At 37.4% G+C, this 21,539-nt stretch overlaps 2 protein-coding genes and 1 long non-coding RNA gene across 6 annotated transcripts in view; 2 read left to right on the top strand and 1 right to left on the bottom strand.

The window, feature by feature from the left end:
- Positions 1–21,539, top strand: part of MED30 (mediator complex subunit 30) — a 644,151-nt gene that overhangs the window by 435,876 nt on the left and 186,736 nt on the right. The gene's annotated exons all lie outside the window — the stretch shown is intronic.
- Positions 1–21,539, bottom strand: part of LOC126961308 (uncharacterized) — a 399,366-nt gene that overhangs the window by 210,701 nt on the left and 167,126 nt on the right. The gene's annotated exons all lie outside the window — the stretch shown is intronic.
- Positions 18,808–20,970, top strand: LOC126961301 (protein FAM133B-like). The gene has a single exon (XM_050801501.1). It carries the CDS (start codon positions 18,814–18,816, stop codon positions 19,582–19,584), a length of 771 nt encoding a protein of 256 aa, XP_050657458.1. The 5' UTR covers positions 18,808–18,813; the 3' UTR covers positions 19,585–20,970.

Genomic DNA, 21,539 nt, shown 5'->3' with positions numbered 1-21,539 from the left:
GGACTTCCCTACTGTCACATACACAAACACATGTCATTGTTGTTGTCCTTTAGTTGATCAATCAACTCATGCATATTTATGAGCACCTGCCTTATTTCATCACTATGCTGGGCATAAGGGTTATAGGAGATGGTCCCTGGACTCGAGACACACGAAGCTGGATGGCAAAGGTGAGTCTAGCATCAACAGCAAAATCCCACACAGGATGAAATGTTACATAAATAAACAAATTTATGGAACCTAAAAAGAAGTAGCCACTTGTTCTTCTAAAAATTCCCTAAGAGCAAGGAAGATAATCTTACTCTTCAATTTATCTTTAGCACGGTATTAGGGTTCTCCAGAGAAACAGAACCAATAGCATCTAGATATTTACAAATATATATAAGAAGAGAATTATTATAAGTGTTGGCTCATGCAGTGATGGAGGCTGAGAAGTCCCACAATCTGCTGCCTGCAAGCTGGAGAACCAGTAAAACCAGTGGTATTATATAGTGCCAGTCTGAAGGCCTGAGAATCGATGTGCCAATGTAAGTCCCACTCTGGGTCCAAAAGTCTAAAAACCAGGAACACCAATGTCCAAGGTCAAGGAGAATATGAATGTCTCAGCTCCAGCAGAGAGACTGAATTTATCCTTCATCAGCATTTTTGTTCTATTTGGGTCTTTAACAGATTGGATGATGCCCACCCACCTTGGTGAGGGTGGATCTTTTTTACTTAGTCTCCTGATTGAAATGCTAATTTCTTCCAGCAACACCCTCACAGACACACCCAGAAATAATGTCTTACTAGTCATGTGGGCATCATTTAGTCAAGTTGACGTACAAAATTAACCATCAAAAGCACCTATCATTATACCGGGCACAAAATAACCCTACAAATGTTGCTGTAATCAACTTACATCTCCCATTTGTGGGAGATAAAGGACACCTGGAAAGTTTATGCTAGAAATGCTCTTTCCTGATGGTGCAGGAGGCAGTACTCAGTGGTGGAAAGAGAATGAATTTTAGCTTGGAACACTTTGTTCAGGGTCTTCCTCCACTAGTGCTTACTGTGTGTCCTTAGGCAAGCTGCTTTAACTCTCTCTGCTTTAGTTTTGTCATTTGTACAATTGGGATAAATATAATTTTTATCAGGCTCTATTTTGAGGATAAGATGAGAGTATACAAATAAAGTGCTTTGCAAAATCAAAACAAGGCATGAGTAATGAGTTATAGTAATGATGATAGTATCTATAGTAAGCTTTCCCAACTCTGGGCTAATCATTGCTTTCTTTAACTGTAAATCACCTTGGGAAATGGTAGCAGCAGTGTTTCCGTCCCCTCTGTGTGAATGAGGACAGCATATTCCTCTGGAAATTGATCAGGTATAGTGCCTGGGCAACAATGCCTTCCCTCGCTGGATTGAGATTCACAGGAGGAGAAGGTCGTAAGAAGGAAATAGAAGGAAGAAATGTTTCAGTGCTTGTTGCAAACCTAAATCTTCATATCACATGGGAGAGAAGTGTCCTGGAGATGCTGCTTCAAATCAATGACAGCCAAGGTCAAGTGTGAGACCAGCATCAATCAAATTTCTGGTGTCTTCCACCTCAGCATCTTTACAGGTCTTCTTGTGGTGGGAGTGCCCAAGCATTGTAGGAGAAACAAGGGAGACAGTCCTCTCTTCAGTGAACACACAACTGTCCTTTGGAAACCTTTGCTATAGGGTAGCAGACAGCAAGTCCTCCTTTCTTTCTTTTCCTCTCTAGCCCTTTAACTCTAGGCTGGGTCAGGACTAGGTAAGGCAAATGAGGCAACTAGGACCAGAGTTTAAGGAGGCAATCACCCTCAAGGTTGTGCATTCCCAGGGTGACATTTGCTAGAAAGGAACATCAAAGCCTTCCTTAAATAGGGAATGAAATGGGAAGAGCCAACAATTAGCCTGAGGATAACTATGAAGAAAAAGGGGGTCAGGGAAGCCACTTTCTCTTGAACAGGTGTGCTTTATATATAAGACTCAGATACCTGTAATACTGACTAATAGAGCTACTACCCCTATTCTTGCTGCCTTCCCTGATTCACTAACCATCTGTCGCTGCAGACTCACAGGACCTCAGAAGTGCTAAGGAAATTTTCCACTTTGCTTTGTTTCACTCTGGAGGTGCTAAGGAGGGAATCTTGTTAGTTGTTCCATCCTCAGTATCCCCAAAGTACTCTTTGCCAGCATCTCATTTATCAGTGAGATTCGGCCTCTTTGATTGGCACTTTGATAGTGTTTAATATGTTTCATGAAATATAACAAATGTTCAAATTCATTTCCAAACAACATCTATTATGGCTGTACAATTATCCTAGTCTTCAGTGGAGGGACTCATTGGCTGCTGTTCTTGGGGCAAAGTTTCCTGATAAACATGGAGTGTATTTAGGAACACAGACTAGAAAGCCTTTGTATTAAAAAATAATAGGCCGGGCGCGGTGGCTCAAGCCTGTAATCCCAGTACTTTGGGAGGCCGAGACGGGCGGATCACGAGGTCAGGAGATCGAGACCATCCTGGCTAACACGGTGAAACCCCGTCTCTACTAAAAAATACAAAAAACTAGCCGGGCGGGGTGGCAGGCGCTTGTAGTCCCAGCTACTCGGGAGGCTGAGGCAGGAGAATGGCGTGAACCCGGGAGGCGGAGCTTGCAGTGAGCTGAGATCCGGCCACTGCACTCCAGCCTGGGCGACAGAGTGAAACTCCGTCTCAAAAAAAAAAAAAAAAAAAAAATAATAATAATAATAAAGGAGGCCGAGATGGGCGGATCACGAGGTCAGGAGATCGAGACCATCCTGGCTAACACGGTGAAACCCCGTCTCTACTAAAAAATGCAAAAAACTAGCCGGGCGAAGTGGCGGGCACCTGTAGTCCCAGCTACTCGGGAGGCTGAGGCAGGAGAATGGCGTGAATCCGGGAGGCGGAGCTTGCAGTGAGCCGAGATCCCGCCACTGCACTCCAGCCTGGGTGACAGAGCGAGACTCCATCTCAGGAAAAAAAAAAATAATAAAAAATAAAAATAATAATAATAATACAGGAAGAAATGGGGGAATAAAAGTGTTACTACAAAAGAGCCAGCAAAGGTGTGAAAAAAAAAGTCTGCAATGTGGTATTTGATTTAAGCCAGGAATTGTCTTGACACCATTTGGCTGGCTGATATTTCTAGGCTGGATTAGTTTTAAGAAATTGGTTGAAGTTAAGACAGCAAGCAAACATATTTTTGCCTTATTGGGTGGAAAATTTGCCTGGACCCTAAGGTGACAGTATTGGGGGGAAAACAAAGAAAAAAGAAACAAACAAACAAATAAAAAAAAAATTTCTACCAGTATTTGAAGAAAGGCAATGCTAAAATATTTGATATTGTTCCTGCACTGAGCCTATACCTACAACAGAAGTTCTTAATGAGGGATCCAAAAATGGGCGGTAAGACCCCAGAACTCCCTGAAAATATATGCAAAATGTTCTAAGGAAACATACATGTCCTTGTGCGCATGTGGGTGCACATACGAGCACTGCCAAAATTTAAAAACACTTATGCCATAGTCAGGATTTTTTTAATCTGTTAAATAAATATCACAATTTTATAGTGGAAAGAATATCACCTGAGAGCTAAAAGGTCCAGTGACCTACAAATATCCAAATAAAAGACCATAAACAAAGTCATTTAACTACATTGCAGTTCAGTTTTCTGGGTTTTTTTTGTTTTTTTGTTTTTGAGGCAGGGTCTTGCTCTGTTGCCAGACTGGAGTGCAGTGGCTCAATCTCAGCTCACTGCAACCTCTGCCTCCTGGGTTCAAGTGATTCTCCTGCCTCAGTCCCCCGAGTAGCTGGGACTACAGATATGCACCACCACACCCAGCTAATTTTTGTGTGTGTGTGTGTGTATGTATATACATTTTTAGTACAGACAGGGTTTCACCATGTTGGCCAGGATGCTCTTGGTATCTTGATCTCGTGATCCACCGGCCTTGGCCTCCAAAAGTGCTGGAATTACAGGCATGAGCCACTGCGCCCAGCCTGAAGCTAAGTATTACTATCAAGTGATACAATAAAGGCCTCCCAATTTAAGATGAATATTAACAACAATCAACAACATCTCCCTTAATCTCTGATGATGAAATACTAAATGTACTAGGGCTTAATTCCAGGGTCCAAGTAGTCTCTTCTCATAGATGAAATGGAGTGAAGAAATTGCACATTCTTTGGTATAAATCCTAGGAATGTTTTATCTACTGTTGCCAACACTGACCATTTCTCCAAGGAGCCTTTAAAATAGTGCAAAAATTTGACAAGACAGATACCTGGACAGTTTCTTCTCTAAGAAATAAAATAAGACATCTAGATAAAGAAAATTAAGGGTCAAGGTTTAGAATTCATACCCCATGAATTTCATACCCCACCCTCAAAAAAGAAAAAAAGACTCCAAGAATGTGGCCAAGAAATGTGTGTTAGTCTGTTTGTGCTGCTGTAACAAAATGGTGGAGACTGGGTAATTCATAAAGAATACAAATTTATTCCTCACAGTTCTGGAGGCTGAAAAGTCCAAGATCAATGTGCCAGGAAATTCAGTATGTGATGAAGGACTGTTTCTTGTAGATGGGCCACCTACGTGTCATCACTTGGCAAAAGGGATGGAAAGAACAAAAGGGGATAAGCATTGTGTTCTCACCTGGCAGAAGAGTGGAAGACAGTGCATCTACTCCCTCAACTCCTTTAAAATGGTGCTAATCCCATCCTTGAGAGCTGCACCCTCATGATATAATTACCTCAAAAAGGCCCTATCTCTTAATACTATCACATTGGTCATTATGCTTCATTTATTTATTTATTTTTATTATACTTTAAGTTCTAGGGTACATGTGCACAACATGCAGGTTTGTTACATATGTATACATGTGCCATGTTGGTGTGCTGTACCCATTAACTCGTCATTTACATTAGGTATGTTGGTATTTACATTAGGTATATTAGGTATATCTCCTAATGTTAATGAGTTAACGGGTGCAGCACACCAACATGGCACATGTATACACATGTAACAAACCTGCACATTGTGCACATGTACCCTAGAACTTAAAGTATAATAAAAATAAATAAATAAATTAGGACATTATGTTTCAACATATAAATTTTTGGCGACATGTTCAGACCATAGCAAATATAGGTAATTAAAACAGAGACATGGATACTCCCTCTATGAATCTGGATAAAACCAAGGGTTAGTCTGGACTGATAACAATTTAACCTTGATCACTTGCACAAATTATACACTTTTACACTCCCCTCCTCACAATTTGTTTTTGATGACATATTTTGTATATTTTATAGGTTGTGTCCCTTAACAAATTATTGTAGCTATAGTTGTTTTTAATAATTCTATCTTTTAATTTTTATAGAGATATAATTGATGTTCACATCACCACTACAGTATAGGAGTGTTTTCAGTTTGGCTATATGCTTACTTTTAAGTGACCTTGTCCCTCAGCTTGAAGGACTACTTTTAGTATTTCTTGTAAGGCAAGTATAGTGGTAGTAGATTCCCCTCAACTTCTGTGTGTCTGAGAAAGGTTTTATCTCCCCTTGATTTTTAACGCATAGGACTGTTAGGTATTGTATTCCTGCTTGGCAGAACTTTTTTCTTTCAGCTTTATGAATATCTTATCCCATTCCCTCTGACATGCAGATTTTCTGTTAGAAACTCTAATTTTTGCATGTAACTTGTATGTAACATGATTCTGTATGTAACTTGTATCTAACAAGTTGCTTTTCCCATGCAACTTTCAATATCCTTTTGTTTTTAACTTTTGACAATTTGATTTTAATGTGTTTTGGCGTGAGTCTGTTTAAATTTATCCTTACCAGGTGTCCATTGAACTTCCTGGATCCAGATTTCTATTTTCTTCAGACTTCAAAAGTTGTCTGTTATTATTTCTTTGAATACATTTTCCATCTCTTTCTCTCTCTCCTCTTCTGGTGTAAATTTGATGGTGTACCATAAGTACTTTAGGTTGCCTTTACTTTTTTATTCTTTTGACTTTTTATTCCTCAGATTGTATTATTTCTGTGACCTATTTTCAAATTAGCTAAATTTTTCTCCTGCTTAATCTAGTCTGCTGTCGAATCCCTCTATTGAATTTTTGAGTTCAATTATTGTATTATTCAGCTCAGTGATTTATGTTTGGTACTTTTATATATTTTCTATTTCTTTGTTGAAATTCTCAGTTTGTTCACACATTGCTTTCCTTACCTCAGTAAATATATTTATGACTATCATTTTGGATTTCCTGTCAGGTAAATTGCATATCTCTATTGCATATTTATCTTGTTCTTTTATTTGGAACATATTTCCATTTCTTTATTTTCTTTGACTCTATGTTGGCTTCTTCACATAAGATAAAAAAACACCTCTCCCACTCTTGTCAGACTGGTCTTGTACAGAAGATGTTTCTCTCAAATCAGCTCAGCCAAAGATTCTAGATGCCTCTAAATTCTTTGTCCTTGTCCAGTCTCCTGTGTTTGTTCTTACTGCCTCTCAAGAAATTAGAAAGTATTGAGTTATGTTATTGCCTCAAGAGAGATGGGATAGAAGCCAGTCCCTTGGGGTATAGCTAGGGAGGTTGGGGTTACAGATGTGTGTTACAGTTACTTCTTTCCTTGGCGAGAAGATGAGAGCCAGAGTTTATCTCCCAAACATTCTACCCTACACCAAGAAGAGAGTGTGAGGCATATGCCTGTACTCTATTTCAGACTGCTCACTTTAAACCTGAGGACACAGCTGATGAAAGTTTGCAACTTTAAATGTCACTTTTTTATTCTGTGTGGTCTAGCAGACTCAAGAGGACAGAGCCCCATCAACTCCTAGAGTTAGGTAATTTAAGAGTCACTTCCTCAGGTGAAGACTGTAAAAGTTGAGGGTACGCAATGCATGTGGAAACAACATCCGGGGAATGTCTACAGATTTGGACTTATTGCTGCAGCATGCCAGCGAAGAAGGCACAGGGAGGGCCTTCTCTCTTGTTTGAGCAAGCAGAAGTCTCACACCTTCCTAGCAGAAGACTTCTGTCTGGTTATATCCCTAAAGCAAGCCAGGGAGGAAGTCATAGAAAGCACCCACTTTCCTTTCAGGCAAGGAGAGATCCCCCAGCCTCCTTCTAATGAGAGATTGTAGGAGTTTATCTCAAGAGAATGCCAAGGATGAGGGTGCAAAGAGTGTTATCCCTTCTATTCTTGCAGGCAGAGGTCTTCAACCTCTTTTCCTAAAGAGATTTCAGGGCTGGAATTATCACCAGAGCAAGCTGGGGAAGGGGGCACAGGGAGTACATGTTTTCCTATTTAAGCAAGCAGAACTTTTACACCCTCTTTGTAAGGGGAGCACTCTAGTCTGAAGGTAATGCTGAAGCAAGCCATGGATGAAGGCAGAGGGAATGCCTCCTTTCTCTCATAAGCATGAGTGGTCCCCTAGCTTCTCTCTAATGAGAGATTGCAAGAATTTATTGGGGGAATGTAAAAATGTAAATTAGCAGAGCTATTTTGGAAAATAGTTTGAAGGTTCCTCAAAAACCTAAAAATAGAACTATCATATGATCCAATGATCCCACTTCTCAGTATATATTCAAAGGAAATGAAATTGGTATGTTAAAGAGATACCTGCACTCCCATGTTCGTTGCACCATTATTAACAATAGTCAAGATATAGAATCAACCAATGTATCCATCAATAGGTGAATGGATAAAGAAAAGGTGGTATATATACAATGAAATACTATATAGCCTTTAAAAAAGAAGGAAATTCTGTCACTCATGTCGATATGGATAGAAATGGAGGATACTATGCTAAGTGAAATGAACCAAAAGACAAATTCTGTGTGATCTCACTTATATGTGGAATCTTAAAAAAGTTGATCTCGTATAAACAGAGAATAGAAAGGTGGTTACCGGAGGCTAGGAGGAAGGAGGAGGGACTGAGGAAGGGAAGATGTTGATCAAAGATTATGAAATTTCAATTAGATCACAGAATAAGTTTTAGTGATCTATTGCACTGCATAGTGACCACTGTTAATTATAATATATTGTATATTTCAAATTGCTAATAGATTTTTAACATTCTCACCACAAAAAAAAATGACAAGTTGTGAGGTGATGGATATGTTAATTAACTTGATTAAATCTTTCTACATTGTATACATAGATCAAAACATCACATTGAATGCCATAAATATGCACAATTATTATTTGTCAATTTATAAATTACATTAAAATATCCAAGGATTAGTCAACTTCAGAAAATTTCACCTTGAGACAATAACATCAACTTCTTTTACAGACTAGGTATGACCAAAAACTGTCAGAATTTGAGTTATTAAAACTCAATCTGTTTAAATTTTTAAGTGCATCAAACATTAAAAGATATGAAGATTATAAGGATAAGAAAATCATGACTTAATAGTCTTAGCTCTGGAAAGAAAGAAATTTTCCTAATCCCTCTCTCTCATTTTGAGAATACTGCAAAGATAAGCTTAAATATATAATCTGAGACAAAGGAAGGGTGAAAAAAATCATAATATCAAAACTTGTTCTGAATTCTTATGCTCTCTAGGCTGGAAAGTTAACATAATGGTCATTTTGTTAATGAAAATACCTGACAGGATCTTTCCAGCTGAGAAAAGCAAGCTCCATGGGCCAAATTTCCAGAAGTGGTTCCCAGTTGAGTGCGTATTAAAATTAGTGGGGAATTTTAAAAAATAGAAATAGAGGTTCTCAATTTCACCAGGAAATTCTGATCTTGTTGGGTTTAGTTGAGGCCCAGGAAGTAGAATTTATATAAAAGTTTCTTTTGGTGATTCTAATGAGCAGCCAGAATTTAAAAACCACTGTTCTAGAAGGATAAGACTGAGGAGAAAAATCTAAGTTGATCTGGTTAGTCAAGTTATGCTGGAGTGCAGTGGCGTGATCTCGGCTCACTGCAACCTCTGCCTCCCAGGTTCAAGTGATTCTCCTGCCTCAGCCTCCCGAGTAGCTGGGATTATAGGCACCCACCACCATGCCTGGCTAATTTTTGCATTTTTAGTAGAGATGGGGTTTCGTCATGTTGGCCAGACTGGTCTTAAACTCCTTACCTAAGGTGATCTGCCCACCTCGGCGTCCCAAAGTACTGGGATTACAGGCATGAGCCACTGCACTCTGCCAAGAATTCTTAATTTGTAGTTGATAGCTTAAGGAAGAGGGATTGGGGATTATGCAATTGGATGAAGAATGGAAATAGGAAAAGGGATAAGAAAAGGAGAATGAATGAATCCCAAAGGATGTCTCACACTTGGGCCTCTGTAGGACAGATGTATAGTAAAAAATTCCCTGCCAGGAATAGTCCAGTATCTTTAAGGCTGTTGATGTCAAGTCTTCTATTTTATGTCCCTACTTGTCATCTGATATGGTGTAATGTTACTTAAACTGACAACATATTACCAATTTTTAGTAATATGCTGTCACACAAAATACATTGCCTTGCTGATTTTGTGGAGAATGGATGAAAGAAATAACAGTAATTCAGACCAAGATGTACCTTAGGAGTGGAGATAGGTGAAGAAAAAAATCAAGAAAATATAAGTATACCCCACAGAAAATTTGGATAAACTTAAGGGAAACTCTTGAAAGATCGTGGAATGAGAATTTTTGATTCTTTGTTCAACAATTACTCTTTTTTCTGACCATAATGAAAACTTGGTACTTTAATACCCATTTCACATCAATAGCTAGAAAACTGGACAAAATTTATTTGAAAGAAATTCAGTCGTTAGATAAAGAACAGCAAAGGAGTGTAATTCCCAATAAAGGAAAACAAAAGCGGTAAGCTCTAGATTCTTTCCAACTTTCCAGCTGAATAATATAAAGGACTCTGGAGTGGGGAGAGTTAATTCAAGCAGTGGTAGTCTCTCTGAACTTACATAACAGAGATCAAGTTTGGAAAAACTGAGGTACCTGAATGTTTTAGGGTAACATACCAGAAATGGGTAACATACCAGAAATAAGTAACAGAGGAAAATAGCTCTGTAAAACTGTAGATATTTGTTTAAATATTAAGCTGCACATGCATAGGTTGAAGCTCTATGAGACCAGGGTTTCAGGGTTTTCAATGAAGACAATAAAGATGGAAAGAACTATTAGGGACTTATAAGCAAAACAACAAATCTGGCTTATACGAGGTTAAAAATTTTTTGAGTTTTTACCAACAAGAGTTGGGAGACCTCATTGAACACCCAGGGCATTTAGCAGAGATGTTATAATGACTATACAATGAGAACAGTGCTATAGTGAGTGACACCAGAAAGATAGCGAAATAGGAGTTCTCTGTCATCATCTCCATGTAGAAGCATGGATGCTGACAACCATCCATGGATGAGAGTACCTTTGTGGGGGCACAAGAATCCAGCAGGGAAGTTTGAGCACATCACTGGAGCAAAAAATCTGACATATTGGAGAAAGTAAGAGGAGTAGCTTTACTTTACCTATATCAGCCCTCCCACAAGGTGGCAAAGCTCAGTGCCAAGACAGACACCATGGGCCTGTGATTTCTCCTACAGGGAAAAGTGAGAGTGTAGTAAGTGAGCACCTGACTCCCTCAGCCATGTGGGACGCTGCTCACAAGACCCACGTCTTTCTCATCCCACCCAGGATACTGGTGACTGGCACAGTCAAGTGGTTGAAAGGGACTGGGATCAGCAAAGTGAGGGGGGTACTCAAAGCAACCAGAGCTCAGAAAACAAGGGATCATGAATCCTACTAATTTGTGGATTTCATCAGGACGTCCATCCAAGAAGCTCTTGGAATGCCTTGCCTATGGAACACTGTAACTGAACCAAAAGCACCCATGACATTTGACACACCTTGCGAAATCCCTCTTTCCCCACCCCACATTTGGCTCTGTGAATGACAAGTATGAGACTCTGCAGATGGCTCATGAGCAGATGCAGACAGCTGGCCCAACTCTGCAGGATTGGGAGACAGCACACAAGCAAGGATTGTAGGAAACCAGCCTAGGAAAAACAAACGGGAGCTCCCAGTACCCAGCTTGGTTTCCAGCATCAAGAGAAGGTGTGTAATCACAATTGCTCCCCAAGAGGGAACACAAAGTGTAGTGTGCATGCACCCAGAGAAAAGATCTAAGAGAGAGTCAGAATTCCTATCCAGGCTAACAGGTGAAGGTGTTTATCCCCTGCAGCTATTCAGTAAGAACTGGAGAAGTTGATTGTATCTCCAAATGCAGCAATTTAAGATTTTTTAAAAACATGAAAAATCAACTAAACATGACATCAACAAAAAATACAATTATTCTAGTGACCAATCCCAAAGAAATAGGCATCAATAAGTTGCCTGATAAAGAATTCAAAACAATTGTCTTAAAGAAGCTCAGTGAGCTAAAAGAGAACATAGACAACTCAATGAAGTCAGGCAAATAATACACGAACAAAAGAAGAAGTTGCACAAAGGGATAAACATTTTTATAAAAATAGAAACTCTGGAGCTGCAATACGCAATGAAAAAAATGAAAAATGCAGTAGAGTGTCAACAGCAGATTTGATCAAGCAAAACCAAAGAGTCTGTGAACTCAAAGATGGGTCACTTGATATTATCCAGTAAGAGGAGAAAAAAAAGATTAAAAAGGAATGAGGAAAGCCTACAGGATATATGAGAAGCTGCTTTAAATGAAACTCTATCAGCTTAGCTGGTAACTACTCTTCTCAGCAACTGAGAGGTTCAGACAAAAGAGCACCAGCAGGGGATCCACCTGCATGGGTCCCTTTGGGGCAGCCTCACCATCAGGGATTTGGGTTGGACTGTGGGAGCAACTTCAATGACACAACCACAATGTGAAAATTTAAGAGTTTTAGTATTTATAGATCCTGGAGGACACACAGCACCCCTGAAGGCCACACGTACACAGAAGCCGTGGAGCACAAGCAGAAAGAGAGAAGGGACCCATGAGTCAATGCATTTATTGAGTCCAGGGTGTTATAGAAACATGTTTCCCCTAGGATGCCATAATTTGTGGGTTAAAGCAAGCAGGCACTAGTTCCAGGAGGTCGTGCTGTAACCAAGAAGTGGTCCCTTTAAGTTCATTGGAAAATGTCTGAATGGTCCATTTAAGGACGCAGCAGGAGAGTAGGGAGATCAGCCTGTGAAGCAAGAAAGATGCCTCTGAATGGTCCATTTAAAGGAGGCAGCAGGAAAGTAGGGAGATCAACCTGTGAGGCAAGAAAGATGCCTCTAAGATTTATCTCTATCTACTACCTGAAACCATCTGAGTGGGGTATAGTATTAGAAACTGCAAGGCTGGTTGAGCCCTGCTTCTGATGTGAGAAAATTACACATACTTTAAAATGGATGCTGAGGCAACATAAAATTACAAGCACTAATTACAGACACCATTCAGAGAAATGATATAAAATTAGGAGTATCCCACAAGAAGAATGGAGAAAGAAATAGAAAACTTGTTTAAATAAATAATGGCTGAAAACATCTCAAAGCTGGGGAGAGAGATAGACATCCAGATATGTGAAGTACAAAAATTTCCAGAGTTTCAACCCAAAAAGGACTTCAGTAAGACACATTATAATCAATTGTCAAAAATCAAAGAGAATTTTTGAAAGTAGCAAGAAAGATTTATTGCTTACAACAAAACCCTCATAAGATTTTCAACAGATTTTTTTTTTTTTTTTTAGCAAAACCTTATAGGTTAGGAGAAAATGAGATAATATGTTCAAAGTGCTGAAGGGGGAAAAAAAAACCAATAAGAATAATTTATCTGGTAAAGCTGTCTTTCAGAAATGAAGGAGCAATAATGAATTTCTCAGACAAATAAAAATTGAGGAAGTTCATCACCACTAGACCTTTTTTAATAAGAAATAATGAAGTGAGCTTTTTAAGCTGAAATGAAAGAATGCTAATTAGTAATATAAAACATATGAAATAATAAAACTTGCTGGTAAAGTTAAGTATCCCTTTACCCTATTACTGTAATGGTGGTGAGTGACTCACCTTCAACTTTAGTAGAAAGGTTAAAAGACAAAATTATTGAAAATCTATAGTTACAGTAACTTGTTAATGGATTCACAAGATTCACAATGTAAAAATATATGAACTGTGAATCAACAACAGAGAATTTGGGGGAGCAAAAGTTTACAGTTTTCATATGCAAGTAAAGTTATTATGAGCTTAAAATAGACTGTTAGAAGATCTTTTATGTAAACCTCATGGTAACCATAAAGCCAAAATCCTATAGGAGATACACAAAAGATAAGGAGGAAGAAAACAAAGCATGCCATTCCAAAAAATCATCAAATCTACAAAAGAAGACAGAAAGGGAAGAAGAAACAAAGGAACAACAAAACAGCCAAAAAACAATTAATAAAATATCAGTAAGTTCCTGCCTATCAATAATCACTTTAAATGTAAATGGGTTAAATTCTCCAATCAAAAGACATAGGGTGGTTAAATTGATTTTTTTAAAAAAAGCTCCAAGTATATTTTGTTTACATGAGACTCAATTCAACTTTCAAGACATACATTGGCTGAAAATGAAGAAATACAAAAAGATTTTCTATGCAAATGTAAACCAAGAGAGGATAAGTAGCTGTATTAACACCAGAGAAAATAGACTTTAGGTCAAAAACTGTAACAAAAGACAATAAAAGTCATTATATAATAATTGTGGGATCAGTTTATCAAGATGATAAAACAATTGTAAACATACATTCATTTAACCTCGGAAGAAAAGAATTCCTAACCAATGATTCCTTACCCAAATACATAAAGCATACAACAGATCTGAAAGGAGAAATACATAGCAATATAACACTACAAGGGGATTTCAATGCCCCAGTTTTAATGAATACATCATTCAGACAGAAAATTTATAAGAAAACAGTGGTGGTGACATGGTTTGGCTGTGTCCCCACCGAAATCTCATCTTGAATTGTAGTTCTCATAATCCCCACATGTTGTGGGAGGGAACCGACAGGAGGTAATTGAATCATGGAAATTGTTTTCTCCATGCTATTCTCATGATACTAAGTAAGTTCTCATGAGATCTGATGGTTTTATAAAGGGTTTCACCCTTCACACAGCTCTCATTCTTCTCTTTCCTGCTGCCATGTGAAGACGGACTTGTTTGTTTCCCCTTCTGCCATGACTGTAAGTCTCATGAGGCCTTCCAACCCTGCAGAACTCTGAGTCAATTAAACCTCTTACCTTTATAATTTGCCCAGTCTCAGGCAGTTCTTAATAGCAGCCTGAGAACGGACTAATACAGGTGGTATGAAACTAGATGTGAATGACAGAAGAAAAACTGTAAAATTCACAAAAATGACATACTTCTGAATAACTATAAGGTTAAAGAAGAAATAAAAAAGGAAATCAAAAATATCTTGGGACAAACAAAAATGCAAACCCAACATACCAAAACTTAAGATATAAAGAAAAAGCAGTTAAGTTTATAGTGATAAATGCCTACATTAAGAAAAAAGAAAAATCTCAAATAAACAAGCTAACTTTACATGTAAGGAGCTAGAGAAAGGCAGACAAATGAAGTACAAAATTAGCAGAAAGAAGGAAAACAAAGACCAGAGAATGAATAAATAAAACAGAAAGTAGAAAAACAATAGATAAGATCACTGAAACTGAGTTGATATTTTGAAAAGATAAAAATTTTAAAATCTTTAGACTAAAGAAAAAAGAAAAAAGTCAAACATTGTAAATGAAAAGGAGATATTACAACTGGTGCTACAGAAATACAAAGGACCATAAGAGACTATTATGAACAATTATATGTCAACAAATTGGATAAACTAGAAGAAATGAACAAATTTCTATAAACATACAACCTTCTAATACTAAATCATGAAGAATTAGAAAATCTGAATGTATCAATAATGAATAAGGAGATTAAAGTATAAATCAAAAACCTGAACAAAGCTAAGCATAGGACCTAATAGCTTCACTGCTGAATTCTATCAAACATTTAAAGAGGAATTAATATCAATCCTTATGAAACTCTTCTCAAAAAGCAAAGAGGAGAAAATACTTCCAAACTCATTTTACAAGCATAGCATTAACCTAATATCAAAGCCAGATTTGGACACTACAAGAAAAGAAAATTACAGGCCAATATCCCTGATAAACATATGTACAAAAATTCTCAACAAAATACTAGCAATTGAAACAATACCACATTAAAAGTATTGTGTACCATGATCAAGTGTGATTTATCCCTGGGACGCAAAAATGGTTCAACACATAGAAATCAATAAATGATATGCCACATTAACAGAATGAAGAATAAATATGATACAATCATCTCCATAGATGAAGAAGAAGCATTTTACATTTTCAACATACTTTCATGATAAAAACTATCAAGATATTAGATATAGAAGGAATATATCTGAATATAATAAAGGTCACATATGACAAGCTCTCAGCTAACATCATACTCAATGATGAAAAGGTGAAAGCTTTTCTTCTCAGATAAGGAGCAAGTGAAGGATGTCCATCTCATCACTTCTGCTCAACATAGTACTAGAAGTCCTAGCCAGAAAAATTAGAAAAAAAAAAAAAAAGACATTCAAATAATAAAAGTGGAAGGTAGGCCGGGTGTGGTGGCTTATGCTGGTAATTCCAGCACTTTGGGTGGCCAACTTGGGTGGATCACTTGAGGTTAGGAGTTCGTGACCAGCTTGGCCAACATGGTGAAACCCTATTTCTACTAAAAATACAAAAATTAGCTGGGCGTGGTGGCATGCCTGTAATACCAGCTACTTGGGAGGCTGAGGCAGAAGAATCACTTGAACCTGGGAGGCTGAGGTTGCAGTGAATTGAGATGGCACCACTGCACTCCAGCCTGGGCAACAAAGAAAGAACTTGTCTCAAAAAAAAAAAAAAAAAAAAACGTAGAAGGTAACTTGTCTGTTTGCAGATGGCATAATATTATATATAGAAAATCCTAAAGACTCAACCAAAAAAAATGCTGTTAGAACTAGTAAATTCAGTGATGTTTCCAGATAAAAAAAAAATCAACGTACAAAAATCAGTCTTATTTCTGTACACTAACAACAAACCATCTGAAAAAAAATAAGAAAACAATGTCATTTACAATAGCATCAAAAAATATCTAAGAATAAATTAACCAAGGAGATGAAAGATTTGTACACTGAAAACTATAAAACACTGACAAAAGATGAAAGAAGACACAAATCAGTGAAAAAATACTCCTTGTTCATGGATTGAAAGAATTATTATTAAAATGTTCATGCTACTTAAAGCAATCTCTAGATTCAATGCAATCCCCATCAAAATTACAGTAGCATTTTTCACAGAAATAGAAAAAAAATTCTAAAATTTGCATGGTACCATCAAAGACCCTGAATAACAAAAGAAATCTTGGGCAAGAAGATGAGAGCTGAAAGCACCATACTTTCTGATTTCGATTTCTATTACAAAACTATAAAACTTAAAATAGCATGGTATTGACATATAAACAGATGCATAAACCAGTGGAACAGAATCGAGAGCCCAGAAATAAGCCCATGGATATCTTGGCAAAGAGGCCATGAATACAAAATGGGAAATGGATAGTTCTTATTAAATGGTGGTGGGAAAACTGAATAGCCACATACAAAAGAATGAAATTGGACCCTTATCTTACACCAGACACAAAAAACAACTATGAATGGATTAAATATGTAAATGTAAGACATAAAACCATAAAACTCATAAAAGAAGAAAGCACGGAGAAAAAGACCTTGATATTGTTCTTGGCAATGATTTTTTGGACATGACCCCAAAAGCTCAGGTAACAGAAGCAAAAATAAACAAGTAGGTCATACAACTCAAAAGTGGAAAAACATACCTGATTTAAAAATGGGCAAAGGATCTGAATAGACATTTTTCCAAAGAAAATGCCAACAGGTAAATGGAAAGTTTCACATAACCGTTCAACAGGGAAATGCAAATCAAAACCACAGGGAGATATCACTTCATACCTGCTAAGATGGCTTTATCAGAAAAAAGACAAGTGTTGGTGAGATTGTAGAGAAATAAGAACCCTTGTACACTGTTGGTGGGAATGTAAAATGGTGCAGACAACATGCAAAACAGTATAAAAGTATTCCAAAATATGAAAAATAGAACTACCATGTAACAATCTCACTTCTGCATATACATCTAAAGGAAGTGAAATAAGTATGTTGAGGTATTTGCACTCCCATGTTCATACAGCATTATTTACAATATAATTGTTTGTGTATATATATACAGACACACACAATGGATTATTATTCAACCTTAAGAAAGAAGCTGGAGAAATGGCTGAGTGTAGTGGCTCATGCCTGTCATTCTAGTTGTGATTAGTTTGGAGGCCAAGGCAGGAGGATTGCTTGAGACAAGCCTTGGCAACATAGCGCAACCCCTGTATCTACCAAAAATTAAAAAATTAGCCAGGCATGGTGGCATGTACCTGTCGTTCCAGCTACCTGTAGTCCCAGCTACTTGGGAGGCTGAGGTGAAAGAATCGCTTGAGCCCAGGAGTGAGGCTGTGGTAAGTTATGATTATGCTGCTGTACTCCAGCCCGAGTGACAGCAAGACCCTGTCTCAAGAAAAAAGGAAAGAGCCTGGAAGACATTATACTATGTGAGATAAAACAGACACTGAAAGTCAAACTTTGCATGATCTCACATATGTTGAAATTTGAAAAGTTGAACTCACAGAAACGGAGTAGAATGGTGGTTGCTTGGGTTGGGGGTATGGGTAAGGGGGTCATGTTGGTCAAAGGGTGCAAACTGTCAGTTACAAGTTGAATAAGTTCTGGAGGTCTAATGTATAACATGGTGACTAGGATTCATATTAAGTTAAAATATACTTAAAATTTTCTAAGGGAGGAAATCTCAAGTATTCTTACCACACACACACAAATAACTGTTAGGTGATTGATATGTTAATTAGCTTTATTGTGGTAAACATTTACAATGTATACACATGTCAAAACATCACATTGTACCCCTTAAATATGTAGGATTTTTATTCAATAGTGATAGCCCAGTAAAGCTCGAATTAACACAAAACAGTGTTGCACCAGTTGAAGAGTTTACACTTCTCTATACAAGCTTATACAAAGCTTTAACACAAGACTGGAAGGGTGATGTCAGCCTAGATGCAAACTAATTGACTCTCAGAAAAAAGAAAAAAAATATGACACTGTTTTTAGGAAGAAAACAAAATCCAGATACTCACCCAGGTAACAGTTACAATACTGAACATCCGATCTAAAATTACAAGGCATGTAAAGAGATAGAGTCAAGATCCAAAAATGGGGTTAAGTTTGTGAATACAAAGCTTAAAAAACGACAGATGGCTGGGCATGGTGGCTCACACCTGTAACCCCAGCACTTTGGGAGGCCAAGTCAGGTGGATCACTTGAGGCCAGGAGTTCGAGACCAGCCCGGCCAACATGGCAAAACCCCATCTCTACTAAAAATATAAAAATTAGCTGGGCATGGTGGTACACACCTGTAGTCCCAGCTACTCAAGAGGCTGAGGCACAAGAATTGCCTGAATCTAGGAGGTGGAGGTCACGATTAGCAGATATTGTGCCACTGCACTCCAGCCTGGCCAGCAGAGCAAGACTCTGTTTCAAAACAAACAAAAAAATAAAGAATTGAAGAAATGACTAATATTATGGAATAGAAAGGATTTAAAAAATGTTATTTTAAATATGTTCAATGGCGTAAAAGAAAAATGAACATAAGAGCTTGGCATGCGACTGTGCGCTCAATCCAGCACCATGGGGAAGCGGGACAATCGGGTGGCCTATATGAACCCAATAGCAATGGCGAGATCAAGGGGTCCAGTCCAGTCTTCAGGGCCAACAATACAAGATTATCTGAATCGACCAAGGCCTACCTGGGAAGAAGTAAAAGAGCAACTAGAAAAGAAAAAGAAAGGCTCCAAGGCTTTGGCTGAATTTGAAGAAAAAATGAATGAGAACTGGAAGAAAGAACTGGAAAAACACAGGGAGAAATTATTAAGTGGAAGTGAGAGCTCATCCAAAAAAAGACAGAGAAAGAAAAAAGAAAAGAAGAAATCTGGTAGGTATTCATCTTCTTCTTCATCAAGCTCTGATTCTTCCAGCAGTTCTTCTGATTCCGAAGATGAGGATAAGAAACAAGGAAAACGGAGAAAGAAAAAGAAGAACCGTTCACATAAATCTTCTGAAAGCTCCATGTCAGAAACTGAATCAGACAGTAAGGATAGTTTAAAAAAGAAAAAGAAGTCAAAAGATGGAACTGAGAAAGAAAAGGATATTAAAGGACTCAGTAAAAAGAGAAAGATGTATTCTGAAGATAAACCTTTATCATCTGAGTCCTTGTCAGAATCAGAGTATATTGAGGAGGTGCGAGCAAAAAAGAAGAAAAGCAGTGAAGAACGAGAAAAAGCAACAGAAAAAACGAAAAAGAAAAAGAAGCATAAGAAACACAGTAAGAAGAAGAAAAAGAAGGCTGCTAGTTCAAGTCCTGACTCACCATAACATTAAGAAAAATCAGGATTCCCTTCTAAAGAAAGTGCAATGTCTGAGGAAATTTCAACTGTGAAAACTACAACATATTTACTAAAATGCATGAATTTTCTTGTTTTTAGAATTATTCCTGGACTATTCAGTAGCCACTCAGATGCCACTGTGTGAAAGGGCCATAAATGTTGCCTGCTGCTTGAACATCTTTTTTTTTTTTCTTCCAGTGCTTGATAACTCTGGGAGATAAGACACTGCAGTCATACTAGTGGTTAAGATATTTGGGAATAAAATTAATACTTTTGACTAGAAGTGTCTAAGGATAAACCAACAGAAATTGAATCTGGATGTATCTTTAAGATGTAATCAGAAATGACCAGATGACTCTAGTTAAAATTTTTGGAGGAGGGATTACATTAATATTTTAAAACCCTTACTCTGTAGATAAGTGTATTTTAATTTTTTCCCCTTGTATACTTTTATTTACCTGGGGAAGGAGCTTTTAGGGTTGGGGGGGTGGTTTGCTATCTCTTTAGCTAGCAGAATAGTGTGCCTTTGATCCTCACACATCCTATATTCTGGACACAGTAGCCATGCTTCACAGGGAGGTCAGAGCTGGCTACCAGCAGTCTTGCCCTTTACTGAGCTTAGTGTCATCCTTGGATGCTGTCATATGCTGCTTTCAGTGAACCAGAGAAACAGCCATTTGCAGCATGAGAAAGCCCCAAAAGCTCTGAGATTTACCTCCACTTCAGTAATAATGAAAATTTTTTAGCATTAGAATGTGTTATGTCATTTGAATTAATTTTGATTACACTTTGGCTTGGGAGAGGAATTATTTTAAATAGACACTGGTACTTTTTGAACTTGATAGCTAAGATTCTAAAATGCATGTTTTATACTAAGTTTTAACCAGTCAGGAAAATTTTATGTAACCAGTGATAGTTTATTTTTTGTATGAATTTTGTTTAGGCTGCAATGTTTAGCTTTTGTTAACTCCTCACTCTTGCTGTTCATTACTATGTTTAATGGCCTACTTGCCAAGATATTTAGCATGTAAAAAGCAGGATTTTGATTAAAAAAAAAAAAAAGGCTTCATATTGAAGCTGAGACTTACAATAACAAGTTGAGTGGCAAGCCTGGTATGCTGTGTCTTATTGCCAGAATCTTAGTAAATGTAATGCTTTAAAAGTTTGTTGTCTTTGTATATTAATAGCAAATTATGACAAGTTAAGTTTAAATAAGAGTTACATTATTGCTCTCCCTGTGTCATATTTTACTAAGATTTTGTGCCTCATATCTACTGCTGACTTGTTTACTAGGAATGTTAAAAGGAACTGATAATTCATTTTCATTTTACATTTTTATATAATCAGGTAACCTGAAATACAACTTGATGTACAATTTTGCCTGTTACAAAGGATGTGCTAATTATAGTGGTATATGCACAGAACATGTTGGCATGACAACAGGCTGAATAAATAGCTATTTTACTTAAAAAAAAATGAACATAAGAAAGAGAAAAACGAAAAGTATAAAAAAGAATGAAATGACACTTCTGGAGTTGAAAAATACAACACCAAATTGAAAAACTAACCAGATGCACTTAACAAGGGACTAGACACCACAGAAGAAAAGATCAGAAAACTGAAAGCAGAACAGAAGAAATTATTAAAACTAAAGCACAGAGATATGAAAGACAGAATACATTTAATATAGCCTCACTGACCATGGGACAATAGCAAGTGATCTAACATAAGTATAATTGGAATCCACTATTCAGCGTTGTACTGGTGGTCCTAGTCAGTCTAATAAGGCAAGACAAAGAAACAAAAGGCATACAGATTGGAAAGAAATAAGTAAAAACGTCTTTATTCACAGAGAGCAGAAAATTCCAAGAATCTACCAAAAGTTACTAGAACTACTTCATGAGTTTAGCAACTAAATAAAAGGTAACCAGATGTACAAAAATC

The sequence above is a fragment of the Macaca thibetana genome, chromosome 8, assembly GCF_024542745.1.
Source record: "Macaca thibetana thibetana isolate TM-01 chromosome 8, ASM2454274v1, whole genome shotgun sequence".
NCBI classification, from domain to species: domain Eukaryota; kingdom Metazoa; phylum Chordata; class Mammalia; order Primates; family Cercopithecidae; genus Macaca; species Macaca thibetana.
The sequence above is the reverse complement of the archived record's forward strand: the minus strand, read 5'-3'. Positions and strand labels throughout refer to the sequence as shown.